Source organism: Epinephelus moara, chromosome 7 (assembly GCF_006386435.1).
Source record: "Epinephelus moara isolate mb chromosome 7, YSFRI_EMoa_1.0, whole genome shotgun sequence".
Lineage (NCBI taxonomy): Eukaryota > Metazoa > Chordata > Actinopteri > Perciformes > Serranidae > Epinephelus > Epinephelus moara.
In genome coordinates this window covers 24,165,209-24,179,113 of record NC_065512.1, presented here as the reverse complement: position 1 = coordinate 24,179,113, position 13,905 = coordinate 24,165,209, and the positions used below count along the sequence as shown (strand labels likewise).

The following is a 13,905-nucleotide window of genomic DNA, read 5'->3' as shown; positions in this document are numbered from 1 at the left end:
TGTCCCTGGCTTTATATGGGTAGAGAGAAGTCCACTAGCCACTAGGCTAATTTATACAATGTAAAATGCCATAGGTTTGTGCTAAAAACATTAGCATGTTGTACTTACGGGGAAAATGTGTCCGGCAAAAGACAAATACTTTGTCTGTGAATGCTGCGAGTGATAGTGAAGCCAATTTGTGTACTTGTGTTTGAAATTGTTGCTATTAACTCATGTTTAATGTGTGTTTTGGGTGTGCTTTGAATCAACTAAACTTAACAGCACTGTAGAGTTCAATTACATGCACTAAAATGTCAAGGTTTGGACCGATATTGATCAGCATCACTACCAAATACCCATACACATTGGTTTTCAGCTGAAAAAAGGTGGTTTGAGGATTTAGTTATTCTTTTACTGATATTTGACAGCTTTGGTCATAAATGATTTATCACTGGCGTAACAGTTGTATTTCCTCCAGACAAATCCACCTGGTGATTTATGGGATGTGGTCTCTAGTGGTGCCTCCAGTATTGCAGGAGCAATAACTGAATGCAACGTTACTGACTGTAAAAGTATGGGTTGCAGATTATCGATGAGATGTCTTTACTCTTCTGTTGCACAAAGTGACTGTACCTGTCTACAACTCTAAAGCAGTAGCAGTAACTTGAATGACTGCTGTTGTCACAAGAGGTTAATAATAGTAATCCATTACGCAATGCGTCTTTCGTTATCCGTGTGACTTCCTACTAGGCTTACCTCTCCTGCAGGGATGCCCACAGAGAGCTTCTTGACAGCATGGATCTTCCTCTTGAGGTGTTGATAGACCTTAGTCAGCTGGTTGACCTGCAGTAGGTCTGTGCTGGCTGCTCCACTGGACACCCGCTGGCGTTCAGCCACCACATCCTCATCTTCATCCTCACAAGGCGCATTTAGCACCTTCTTGCTGCCCCTAATCAGATTTCTGCATATGGTAAAGTATATTGTTTTATATTAACTACTCAGTGTTGAAGTTCATGTGAATGACTTGCAAAGATACAGAAAATGCTCCATTAGATCTGTGACTGACTGGAACTGTGAGAACTTTTTTTTTTCACTGAAGTGGTTCGAGCTTGTGATATCTCTGAGGCTCAATATGTTTGGTTTTTATTTTCAAAAACAGAATTTTGATAATTATCTTCATTTGTTTGGAATAGAAAAGTTTAATTTAACTTTTTGTTTTCTTTAATTACTTAGACTGATTCATATTCAACCACTCATTTGTATATCCTCTGCATTTTTTAATCGTTCAACAGAAAACACACCCTTTGAATGTGAGAGAAAACCAAATGAAATTGATTTTAATTACACAGTCTGTAGATACAGAGTATTCTCAGTTCAATCACAAGGTTGGATGTGCACCACATGACTCATTCACATCACATTCATTCATGGCATCACCACACTGCATCTGGCTCCTGTTTTCCTTACCTGACTTTGCGAATCAGGAACCTGTTGAGCAGGAGGCGCAGCGTGAAGAAGACTACGCCTTGGATGAAGGAGCAGATTAACATCCAGCCCAGGGCTTCCATGGAGAATGGGTTTTTATATGCGTCAATGCCGTAGCCACTGAGCAGCTGAACCTCTATGTTCATCCTGGCCAACTTTACCAGCCCGTTCCCAAAGTTGAACTGCGGGAAGATTAGGAAGGCGTAGCTCAGCCTCTCAAAGAGCTCCTGGATGAACTGCAGTAGGGAAGGACAGAACAGAAGACAATGAGAAAAGGGGGTAGAGGGAGGATAAGAAGAGAGGATAAAACAGAGTCTACAGCGACCTGAGAGCTCATCCTGAATTGTAATCTTCCCTTCCTTGTCACTGGATATGTGAGGTATGTTTGCCCTTCTTAATCCTCTGTAACTCTATATCACTGCAGCTACAATCACACATTAAAGTGCACATTCAGCTACTTCAGATAATCAGTTGCTAACCAAAGGCATCTTGACTCAGGTAATTAATGCTCACCTCAGGTTTATTTATTGAAATCTGATTCATGAAGTACAGGACGGAGGTGGACAGGATGGTGTTGGTAGTGATGAAGAGGTTGATGCACACATAGGCAATAAAGGCCATCTCTGCATCCTTGAAGACGCCCGACAACAGATACATCCAGGGGAAGGTGGAAAACCTGAGGAATTGACAATGACAGGATAGTTCAAACACAGCATCAACTAAAAAACAACCACACACACACACACACACACACACACACAAAAACACTTTTAAATAGCCGTGCTGTGATATGGCTGGGCTGCCACCAAACACAGTAAACCCACAAAAACAAACACACAAAGTGGATATGGAAAATTCATACTTTCCTCCTCACAAATGCAACTTCTAAAGTGACATGACCTTGCATTTTTTTCTACTGAAGTGGTTCAGGCCTTTCATAGACTAAACGTAGCAGCTGTGAGTCTGATGAAAATAGGCACCAAAGAATACTGAAATGTAAGGAGGAAAATACCACACCATGAGGAGGGTAAACATTCAGTCATGATGCCAAAAGAGAGGAAGATAAATTACTTCTCCCTTTATTCCCCTGGTGGTAGAACATCCTTTTCCCTTTTTTTCTGTTCTCTCTTTTCTCTCACATAATCTGCTTGTTCATTTGATTGGGGTGTCTGGGTCAGCAAGACAGAGAAGGGAAAGAGAAGGAGGGAGAAAGAGATGAAGAAGAGAAAAGTAGTGGGAAAAGAAAGACACAGACACAAACTGAGTCGGACAGAGACAAAGCATCTGCGTGCCATGCCCAAAAAAAGGTGCTTGGTAGGCAGACTGCGGGTGCCAAGCCATGACAAGGAACAGAAGCAAGAAGGCTGCAGACCAGACCAGGTGGGTGCCGCCTGACAGACTGTGATTATTCATTGCTTGGGAGGGAGACATCTGTCTGATAAATGAGAAGCAGAGTGCTGACTTGGCCTCCTAAGATCTAGGGCTCAGGACGAGGCCTGCGACAGCAACAGGGGGAACATAGGGGACTAAGTTTCAAACACATTTAGGGAATGGTGTAAACAATCACGGTAATCCAGATGTGGGGAAACATGGCGTGTTGATGCTTTCGCGCCTTTCCAAAAATCTAAATCTCAGAGTTGGATTGATTGTAGAACCGTGGTATCGTTGAGATCACACCGAGTCACATTGTTACTGCCATTAGCCCTGTTGCTTTCTGATCCCCCTCCATCCCTCTCTCGAGCATCTTTGGATGAATAGGATAAACATGTTGATAGTGATTTTTCTATCAGCCTTTCAGCCCTTCCACCATCTGTCTGTGCGAGGAATTTGGAAAAAATTGAGCTGTGCTTGCATTTGAAGAACGCCAGCCTCCGTATGCTCAGTGCTGTAAATCCAACCTGGTGGCACACAAAGTAACGTGCAGTAGAGACGAGAAAGTACCGCGTCCATGTGAGGACACGCTCTTAAAAACCTTAACAATTAACTCTGACCAAAACTTGTGTGGGTGCATGGTGAGGATCATTGTCCTGAGCTTTGATATATTCGCTTGGATCAAAGTAGATGAGATGAGATTTTAAGGAATTGCTGAGATCCTGGATAATAACGAATAATAATCTGTGTATGTGTGTGTGTACTTTAGCTCTACTCTTGCTAGTTTCTTGCCCATCCAGGCTGGGGAAAGGCAGGGTGGTAGAAAGAGACAATTTCTTGTTGCGATGTTGTAGTGTCTTGAAATCTTAGCAATTGGTGCGTACAACATCAACACACTGATTAAACTGATCACTGGAGCTACAGAACTAGCACTCCAGTTGTAATAAAACATAATGTTCCTTTAACGATGAACAAAATAGCTAGTTTGTGACTTTGTCTCTGAATAATTCAGATAATTCAGTCTCATGACAGCTTGATTCATCACGTGATCACTTTTGATCGTGAACAAACCAAGCCGAAAGACCAACAACACCGTAAAGTTGTTTTTCAGTAGCCTTTGTAGATTAACCCCCCTCGACCGCACAACACCCACACATGCTCTAAGGCCAAATTACTCACCCAAAGAGGACCAGAAGCAGGGTGACAGCGCCTAAATTTTGCCGATCTGTGAATGCTGGAATCTGGAAGGCTGCGATCACGGCAACAGTCAAAGTCACAGGGATCAAATACATGAGCTGTGGAAAAAGATAGGACACGATGCAGCAACATGAACGTCATTCGATTGAAAAATTGGTTCCACATCAATTAAAAAAATCAATGTATTTATAACAATATAAACATATTTTGTGCTATCAATTAATGGATACATAATAATATGAGTCTGGATATCTTTTGCATATGCTGAAACTAAAATGAGGAAAAAATGCACGTTACATATGTTTGCTTTTGCTTATACTGAGCATGATTTTGATACATGAGGGTCCTAGTTAGATTTGGGTCCCCTGTTAGGTTACTGAAGGATGTTACCATGTCATAGAAGAAGTTCACAGCCCAGTAGAAAGGCTCGCTGATGCCAGAAATGTGCTGGAGCCTCTTAGAGCCGCTGTGGTGCTCGCTGACTTCATAGATGGCGAAGCTGGCTGTTGTGATTGAATAACCCGTCAGCACACACATAGCCACTAGGATCTGGAGCATTCCCTGGACACTGCGAATACAAAAATAGGATCATTCAGATGTCAGTGACAACAGTGGCGTCATTAATTACCAGCCATGTCTGTAATTAGTGAATTATCATTCAACCACATCAACTCTATTAATGTCCATTATGCTCCTGCATGGTAAGCTGTGTTGTACTCCTTCAAGGGGACCTATTATGCTTTCCTGATCTTGTTTCAGATATATAAATTTACAAAGCTAAATGCTCATATTAAATGTGGCCAGAGTTTCAAATTATGACCTCAGGTTTCAACTGTTTTTTATTACTTTCAAGACAAGCTGACATCAGCTCTGGATGGATTTTTTTGATATGATCATCTGCTCCAGGCAGTGCTTAAATTATGTAGCCTACACTGCCACATGAAGCTATGTGCTAATGTCAGGGAAACCAGTAACCTTGGATGCCGATGTTGTTCATTTTTGTCCCTAATTTTGGATTGTATTCCTGCTGACATGTCCAGTATTCCTGCTGACATGTCCAGTTGTGCTTAGAAGCTTGTATTGGTGATTCTTCACAGTAGAAAGTGCCTATGTTCTCCATTAAATGACGTTCTCCATCATTTTCCCCAGCTGAGATACAGAGGACCCACAAACTCTGGCCAATCAAAACAGACTGGACTTTGTAGGGAGGGAGGCTTAAAGAGACAGGTGCTAAAACGAGCCTTTCAAACAGACAATGGAAACAGGTGATCCAGCACAAACAGTATGAGGAAAACAAAGTTTCATTTTGGCGACATGTTCTGGTAGAAACAAAAAAAACACAAGAACCTGGAAATGAGCATTTGAGGTACTCTTTAAGTTTAAACTTTAAGGCTGCTTTCGTAGCTAAAGGTTTAGATCCAATGACAACAAAGTGCACAAACAAATCAATATAGGCGACTCTGGTGTGCTGAGTCACTTTGAATGAGGCAACCTGGTGTAATTCCTTTCCAAAAACAATGGCCCATATTAAAGCCCTCCTACAAACTATCATATCGTTCCCTGCTGGGAACTGACTCATTTGACCTATTGAAGTGGCTTGCAATAAATGGAATTCCATTAATAACAAAAAGCTTTGTTAAAAGAGATGCTTGTGCCTCGCCTCTGACAAGATAATAACTGCAAAACAAACAGATGGCTTCGTGTAGAGAACAACTTCACATTGCTTTGGCTGTACAGTCAGCGGTGGTGCTGCTGGGAAGCTGCAGAGCCCATTGTCCAGACAAGAACTCAGACAACCAGCTGAGGCTTTGATCCCTCAGTTACTCTTCAACCCAGTGCGCTCATTCAAACTTTCTTGATGCCACTACCTGTTCATCTCCCAGGCTCCCTTTCCTGCCCTGCATGCCTCTGTAGTACTTTTACCTCTCGCCTCTAGCTGGGGCACACCACCAGCCAAACAGAATAAGCTGCATGAGGCTGAAAGAGAGGATGAGGATGAAGCTGGCAGTGTGACCAGGTGGGAAGGAGAGAGAAAAGCACATAGGGATGTGGTGGGCGTTTGAGGGCAGCACTACTACAGAGGATGGCCAGCAGCAGCAGTTACTGAGCAGGTTGGTTAACAGTATGGCCAATATGGCCATGGATTTTTTTTTTCCCACAGGAAAAGCTACCACACATTTGGAGCAATAAGCCTGTTGTATCTTTAACACATCTCAAGCCAAATCAATACATCAAGTGAAGAAGCAGATACCACAGAGGGGTAATTGTGCACTTGTGGCTGCTGCAGTACCTAAGCAGGCCAACAGCTACGTAAATACTATACTCATAAAGAAATGTAGAGTATGCAGCGAAACTGAGGGGCAGTAAACCAAGGGAAATAGCTAGTGAAATGGTTAGTGCTAATAAGGCTCAAGAGAGAACGGACCTTCATGAGGCCACGGCTTCAGCTCAATCCACTCTTGGAAAGATTTATTTGATTTGATCCTCTGGAACACACACACGCTTGCGTACATACACGCAAGCACACATACAAGCACTAACTCTGCAGTCTGGGTCTCTAAAGCAGAATGTGGAGTATTTTAAATAAACTCATTTTGGGAAGTAGGGTAGAATCAATCCACCTCTGTGCCACCTTCAGGGTAAACACTCATTATGTTGGGACTCTGATCAATAGTGCAAGCTCAGGGAAATCCATTTAGAAAATCAAATATGGGTAAATACTGCTGTCATGTACCTCCCTGCCCTGAGTCCACCCTGACTTTGATGTCCTGAACTGAAAAGTAGGATGCTTCAATAATTTAACTTGAGCTCAGCCAAACAACAGCCAAGAATATTCAGCCAAGACTTGACTAATTTTGGGATATTTTCACCAATTAGAATGCTAATTTGAATCTCTTTTTGCAAGTGCAGCCATTAAAATTGTCGAATACTGACAGCCAGCTCAACAGAAGCAAGAATTTAAAGTGCAGTCCTTACACTGAGTCTTCATCATCCGCCCGGCCGAAATAGGGGTGACTGGAAACTGAAATGGCTGTAATAGAAAGAAACGCAGCATTGTGTTAGCAATAGAAAAACAACAGCATGTGGGCTATTTTTCAGCACAGGAACCAAATGAGCAATGATATTCTCTTAGCCTGGGACACAGTCAATTGAAAAATATAGTGCAAGATGATTTCATTTGCCAGTGCACACAGAGGAAATTGAATTTTCTTTATCATTTTTTCAGGGTCTTCTAGATGCTCACAGACATGAACTGCTCCCCTACATGTCTCTGCTTACATTTCCTGAGATAGGAGAGTGTGAGTTCACCCACAGCACAGCCGTCCTGGTGCAGGTCGGAGGCTCAGTGCTCAAGGGCACTTTGGTGGAATTGATGAGTTCTATTGACCAATCCAAATCTGACCTGTAATCATTACCACTTCATCACTACTGCTCGAAGGTCGGATGTTCCCGGATCAGGCTTGTATCCTACGCATTGGGAAACGGCTAAAGCTGCAACGAGCTATGATTTTCACTATTGATTCATCTGCCCATTTCTTGATTGATCAATAAATCATTTGGTCTAAAAATGTAAAAAACAAACAAAAAAAACAAAACACAAAGATGTTAAATATGCTATCACAGACAGGGCTGTGTATTAGTACAAGATACCTTCAACTGAAATAACCAAGCACCAAGTAGTATCAAAACTTCAGTACTCCATGCAAATTTTACTGCTTTCGATGATGTGTGATTGGCCCACTTCTGCTACAGCTGCAACCCATACAGTTTGTAGTGAGGTGAAGTTGGGCGGAGTGCACTTGATGGAGTTGCCACCAAAACATTTGAAAATATGGCTATACTATATGCCTCAGGTGTCTGGTTGCATTCTACACAACTGAATGCTTCCCTTCACATGATGGCTATCGAATGAAGTAGGAATAAAGGTATCAAATGACATACTCTATTGATACCCTGCCCTGATCATGGAGGCCACCAAATATCCACATTTGAAAAGCTTTAATTTGACTTAAAAAATTAAATTATGATTGAAGTTGTTGCTTTTTTTGTTGATTTACTAAATTAAACAAATGTGTCATGATCCATAACAGTTTAAGAACAATTTAGCTCTCACTGCCTCAAGCTGAGGCTGTTTTTTTAAGCATTAAATAAGATTTATTTTCACTTCACGTCCTCTAAGGTTAGATTATTAAATGGTTGAGTAACTGCATATTTTCTCTAGAGGGATGGGGCAGACAGACATTCAATACAAAATATTGTTGCAGGTGGGAGCGATCAGAATCTCTCGTGTGGACAGTGGACAGGAGTGTGATGGCACATCTGTGCAGCGGGCAGTCCTGCAAAAGTGGCATAAAAAACTGACTGATGCAGACCTCTAAAGCTTCCCAACCCAGAGTTGGTACTGCAGTGCCCAGCGCAAGGGTTGGAGCTTCACGTGTGACAGATAAACCATCTCCTTGGATCTCCACCCCCAAACCACCCGCCACCTCTTTGAGTTTACAAGTTACATTCGCTCCACCCTCGAGCACTTTTGTCATCCAGTGTGGAAGAAATGTGTGTATGTGTTTGTGCGTACGTGCTTCTGTGCATGCTCTGTATGTATTTACGAGTACTGCTTCATGTGTGTTTGTGTGTATGTTCATGTACTCGTGCTTGCAGGCAGATGGTCAGGGTGATACAGATACAGCTGAAACAGTACTGAGAACATGGGCCAGCCTCTTTCTCTTTAGCACAGCTCCCCAGTGAGCGGCACTCATCAGTATTCATCAGGCATACTGATGTGAGTCTAAGGATACACAGCACCCCCTGGCTTTAATCCAGTGAAATGAACCATGAGTAAACACACTGTGTACCTCTCTCTTTATTTAGTATAAGAATGCACTGTGTGTTCAATCAGCAGCATCTTGCTGGCTCGATAGATTTTTTCCTATCACTGATGTGTGCATCCCGTCTGACATGTCTTTTTTTTTTTAAACCTTTTCCTCAGCTTCACCTCACCAAAAATAATATGTATGGACTGTTTCTAAAATCATTAAAAATATCACAAACCATAAGTAAACAGCAGCAAATAATAGATAGTATAGTTTCATGTCACTGCCTTTGTATGTGTAGAATCGTTGATCATTTAAACTGAAATCTCAGACTGTCCTTTGGCTTGCCACTGAACATATATATTTTACGCATAACTTTTTTTTTCAGCTTTTTCCTGCTTACCATATTTATGTGGATCCTTGTCTGCTGGAAGATTGGCGCGTAGGATGATGTTGTTGAGGCTGTTTAAGTATGCTGGCATTGTGTGATGGCCCTCTGGGTTGAACCAGACCTAAACCAATGCAAGCACAAACACAGACATGCATAGAAACTGTTATTCACTCTGCTACAGATCAGGATATTTAACACTACTGTGTCACTGCTATATATTTTTCAATGTTTTGAAACCAAGGTTTTAAAGACACAATGAACGCAGGTGTCATCCATCTGAGGAAATGTACTCGCTTTAACAGAGGCACGATTGCTTCAGTAAAGCACATTTATGATGACACTGATGGTGTAACAATGCAGCTCCTTCTGCAAGCCTTGATTTTGTAGCCAAGCAACTTTAGGATAAGATGTCATGTTTTTCAACTACTCATTGGCAGAGTCATTAAAGTGATAACAAGACAGGTAGCAGGGAAGAAGCAGACAAAGGTACCTTAGACAGAGTGCGATTTTTGGGCACCGCTGTTATATCCATGAGCAAGTCAGGAGGGAGGGGCATGCCTAGAGAAAAGCCACCATATCTGCAAAAAAAAATAAAAAATACAAACATATTGATCCAAACAAAGAGCTCAGAATGCTGCTGAGAGGTAGGATGTGACACACTGTGTTCTTCGCTTGCTTGTTTTTCTTTTAATCAAAGCAAATATCCACCCGCAGATGAGACGCATTTTGGGTAAAAGCTTCAGACCACACATTAAAAGCACAACTGGCATGATTGACACGATACTGGAGGCTCATTCACATTAAAAAAGAGCAACACGGTAAGCTTAGCTTCATGGCTGCAACTGTTTCATTCAACAGCCAGTTACAATTCTGCACATCCTTGTTGTCTATACAATTAACTTTCCTTGCAGTTGCAACATTGCCAGTTTTAACTATTTAAAGCTTCCTAGTCGAATGACTTACATTATTTAAATGACTAAAAGAAAAAAAAAAGTCACACTTGGAGAATCACTACATTTTGCCTTTGGGTCAATCGTCTACTCTGAATTAATAAAGCTGGAAGAAATGAGCCCCATACATTATTTGCAAACTATCTAAAACTATGTTAACTCATCAAATGATGTAATATTATGAAATGTATTTCTAAAATGGGAAATAATATGTGATATAACTACTTGGATTCTCTTGAAGCATCGCCTCATATAGCCATCACTGCTGATTAGTGCTCAAAAAACTACAATGACGCCTGGGTTGAAGTCTCAGCATGGCTACATGAACCAAACTGTAAACACTGATTGCATTCACCTGTTCCTGATGAAGTCATTAGTTGTGGCCACAAGGTACTTCTCCACGTCGATGCCACTCAGGTTGTACATAATCTGAGACGAAGAGATCTTCTTATGGGGGGGCTGGAAGTTGTTCGCATCACAAATCTGGAGTGTAGGGAAGAGACAAACACATTACACACACCCTTTTTCAAACAGTCACACACAGGAAGACACATTGATGTGCAGAAACACAAATGCATGAGTACACAAAGACCCACTCTCACAGAAAGACACACTCACTGTTCTCAGTGACCCAGTCTCACCTGTTCCTGATGGGTGCATTTACAGACGTTAAATGGTTTCGAGCTGTTCCCTCTGGAACTCCAGTTGTTTGTGCTTCTTGTGCAGACCCTTAAAAGAAAACATTCACAAAGTGAAACGGCGGCTCGGTGAAATGACGAGAGTCTGCAGTGCATGATAATGCCACGAGGCGATCCTTAGACACACCCCAGAACACATCCTGAAACTGAGTCGATATGATGGGCCGCATCAATGTTTAAAACCTGTGTGCACATTGTGGCAAAATCTGTAAGCATTCACAGAGCAGTTATGAGCTTGCGTGATTTCTGTGAGATCAGGACCCAAATAATTTCTCTATCAGCTGAAAACTGTTTTGAAAGCTGTTTAATATGTGCTGTAATATCATATTGTGGGACATTTGATTGTGTGGGTTGATGTTCAACTCCCCCACATTTTGTTTTCTGCCAAGTGCTTTGAAGGACACTTTGTACAAATCAAAAAAGAGATTGTAGCAATAGACATATCTTTGCACACTAACATGCACACCTGTTACTTTAGATATAAATTGGCCAACAACAATGACTATAGTCAAGGGACCATACGGTGTTTAATTCTGTTATTCATCTATTTATTTATATAAATTCAAATGCAGCACTTAGAACTCCTCCAGTCAGTGTCATGTTGTGATTGTAAGACATCATGAGCAAAACATGTAGTCTCTTTTGCACCACAGGATCTTTCATTCTCCCTCTCTCTATTTCGTCTTCTTTTTTTTTTTTTTGGCAGAGCATTTTAAAATGCCTCAGAGGTCTGGTTCATGAGTGCCAACATTGATTTGAGTGCCTGTAAGGGGAAAATCTTCCCTATAAACACAGGGTGTTTATGGAATACAAATGACGCTCTCGAATCGCAGAGTCCTGCTGCAGGCTTTCAGCCACATACGTTGAGCTGAGCGTCAGAAAAATAGAGAGAGGGACATGAGAGAGACCAAAGGGAGAGAGCGGCAGGAATTGGAGGGAGGCAGACTTGTAAAATGAAACAAGGTGAAGGAGGAGGCATGAAAAGAATGAGAACGAGTGAAATATGAAAACACTGTGCGTGTGGATTAGGGGAGAACACATAGGGAAGCTGTGCACGGGCACCCGGGGTATTACTGACAAATTTGTCATTTTCAGGAGGAAAAAAAAACAGCTGGCATTTGAGGTGTGATTACGTACAGGTTACTGGGCTTGGCGAGGCAGGCGTTATCGATCCCGGGGAATGACATCATAGTGTCCACAAGATGGGCGGAGTTGGGATTTTTGTTACTGTGGAATCAGAAATCAAACAGTCAGTCTCAACTCAAAGGTTACACAGAAATACCAGTCAATTAAAACATAATCACAACAATAATAACATGAAGTACGTTAAACAAAAGGTTGTTTAATAAGGCTCTTACATTGCAGAAAGGTTTTAGTTATTCTTGATTTATTCAAATCAATCTAGTGGTTTGTGTTGCAAGCTTGGCATTTATCAAGATTTTCTTAGTGGTGAAGCTAGTGTAGGAGCAATTTACTGACTCACAAAATTGTCAATAAAGTGACCATGGGGGCACAATCAGTGATTCTAATACCCTTGCTGTGGGGAGCCGAACAGATAAAAGAAGAGTGAGGACATTTGATTTGCCACTTTACATTTAAGTGGATTTCTTTCATCCTCTGTCTGCATTTTAACACATGCAGAGGTACACTCATAAATAAAGATTCAGATCACTGCATACAGGCAAGTCTAAAAACACAGTGCTTTGAGAAAGTTCATAAAACGCCAGACTACTACCTATAACCTCCCTAAGCCCCCCCCACCCCCCAAAAACCAGATCAGTGATGAATTAATAAATATAATTTTTCAGTCTCTTTTGTATATCAAGCTGAAGAGGAATGAGAAGAGCATCCATAGGGTCTTTGATATGGATTGGCACCTCAGCATTTTCTCTCTTGCTACATATCCCCTTGATCAAACAACAGCACTTCTCAAGAATGAAGACATCTCGCAACCTCCTGACACTCTTAATCTCTCTCACTTTGATCTCACATCTCATCCGTCTTCATCACAATCATCTCTTCCCCTCGCTTTCACTCTCGCTCCCCCTCCTTAAGGTCCGTCTGCCCTTCAACAAACTGCAGCTTCAAATTTGTTTTATAACAAGTGAGACATGTCGTCCCCTCTAAATGATGAAGGAACCCAATGGACCAATCGACGAGATGCATCAACCCTTCATCTAAGTTGCAGGGGTGTTGCAGTTAGCGGCTCCGGGGTTCCAAAATTTGATCTTTTACTACAGTGCGTCCTTCATGCCAAGCAGTATAATTTCTGTAAACGCTGGAGCAAAGCACCACAATACAGCATCCTCCGAGTTTTGCCATGAACCAAGTCAGCTATAGTAAAACAGAGATATCACTTGAGGTACACACAGCTGTATCATGGTAATTTGTTTGTAGCTTTTGCTATAATTCATGACGTTTATGCATTAAAAAAAACTTGGAATTGTTTAGAGAAATTACTACAGAATTTGCTTGGACAAGAACCACTTTTTCAGGTGTCTCAGTGTGATTATTTGTTGTCACCCGAGACTCAGTGGCATTGGTCTGACATTGGAAAATTAACTGAAATAAAAGAGCAAAGCTTCAGAGTTTGATTGAACTGCTCAAACATGCTTGGTGTAAAATCACCCTGATTAGCCTTGTTTACTTCTGTGTCCTCCCCTCCCACTGCTCCCTTGTATTCCCTTTGCCATGGGGACTGACCTGAAGAAAGAGTAGCTTGGTTCAAAGTTGTAAAGCGCAGGGCTGAGCTCCAGCTCCGGATAGTGCCGCAGGTCTTTCTTGATGGAGCTCAGGCCCATAGCAAACACTATGAACAGAACAGGGAGCAGGATCTGGGAGATCAGGCCCTTCCAGTCTCTGCGGCTGTGGTGGAACCTCTTGATCAGCATGGCTGCCATCTGCTGCCAGGCCAAGGCCATGCCGTGCACCACGGATGAACCGGTAAGCTCTGGAACACAAGGGAGAAGAAATGGAGACAGGATTTAATCATTTTTGTACCAAGGCGCTTACCTTTTTACTGT

At 41.9% G+C, this 13,905-nt stretch overlaps 1 protein-coding gene across 2 annotated transcripts in view; it reads right to left on the bottom strand.

Moving 5' to 3' along the window:
* The window catches only part of abca12 (ATP-binding cassette, sub-family A (ABC1), member 12), a 95,949-nt gene that overhangs the window by 10,590 nt on the left and 71,454 nt on the right, over positions 1-13,905 (bottom strand). For both annotated transcript variants that reach the window (XM_050048514.1, XM_050048515.1), the window contains 12 exons: positions 13,586-13,832; positions 12,020-12,109; positions 10,826-10,913; positions 10,540-10,667; positions 9,725-9,812; positions 9,247-9,355; positions 7,009-7,063; positions 4,423-4,600; positions 4,015-4,130; positions 1,978-2,140; positions 1,447-1,700; positions 736-940 (listed from right to left, as the gene is read on the bottom strand). In XM_050048514.1, the coding sequence (XP_049904471.1) occupies positions 736-940; positions 1,447-1,700; positions 1,978-2,140; positions 4,015-4,130; positions 4,423-4,600; positions 7,009-7,063; positions 9,247-9,355; positions 9,725-9,812; positions 10,540-10,667; positions 10,826-10,913; positions 12,020-12,109; positions 13,586-13,832 (1,721 nt within the window). The remainder of the gene's footprint in view (positions 1-735; positions 941-1,446; positions 1,701-1,977; positions 2,141-4,014; positions 4,131-4,422; positions 4,601-7,008; positions 7,064-9,246; positions 9,356-9,724; positions 9,813-10,539; positions 10,668-10,825; positions 10,914-12,019; positions 12,110-13,585; positions 13,833-13,905) is intronic.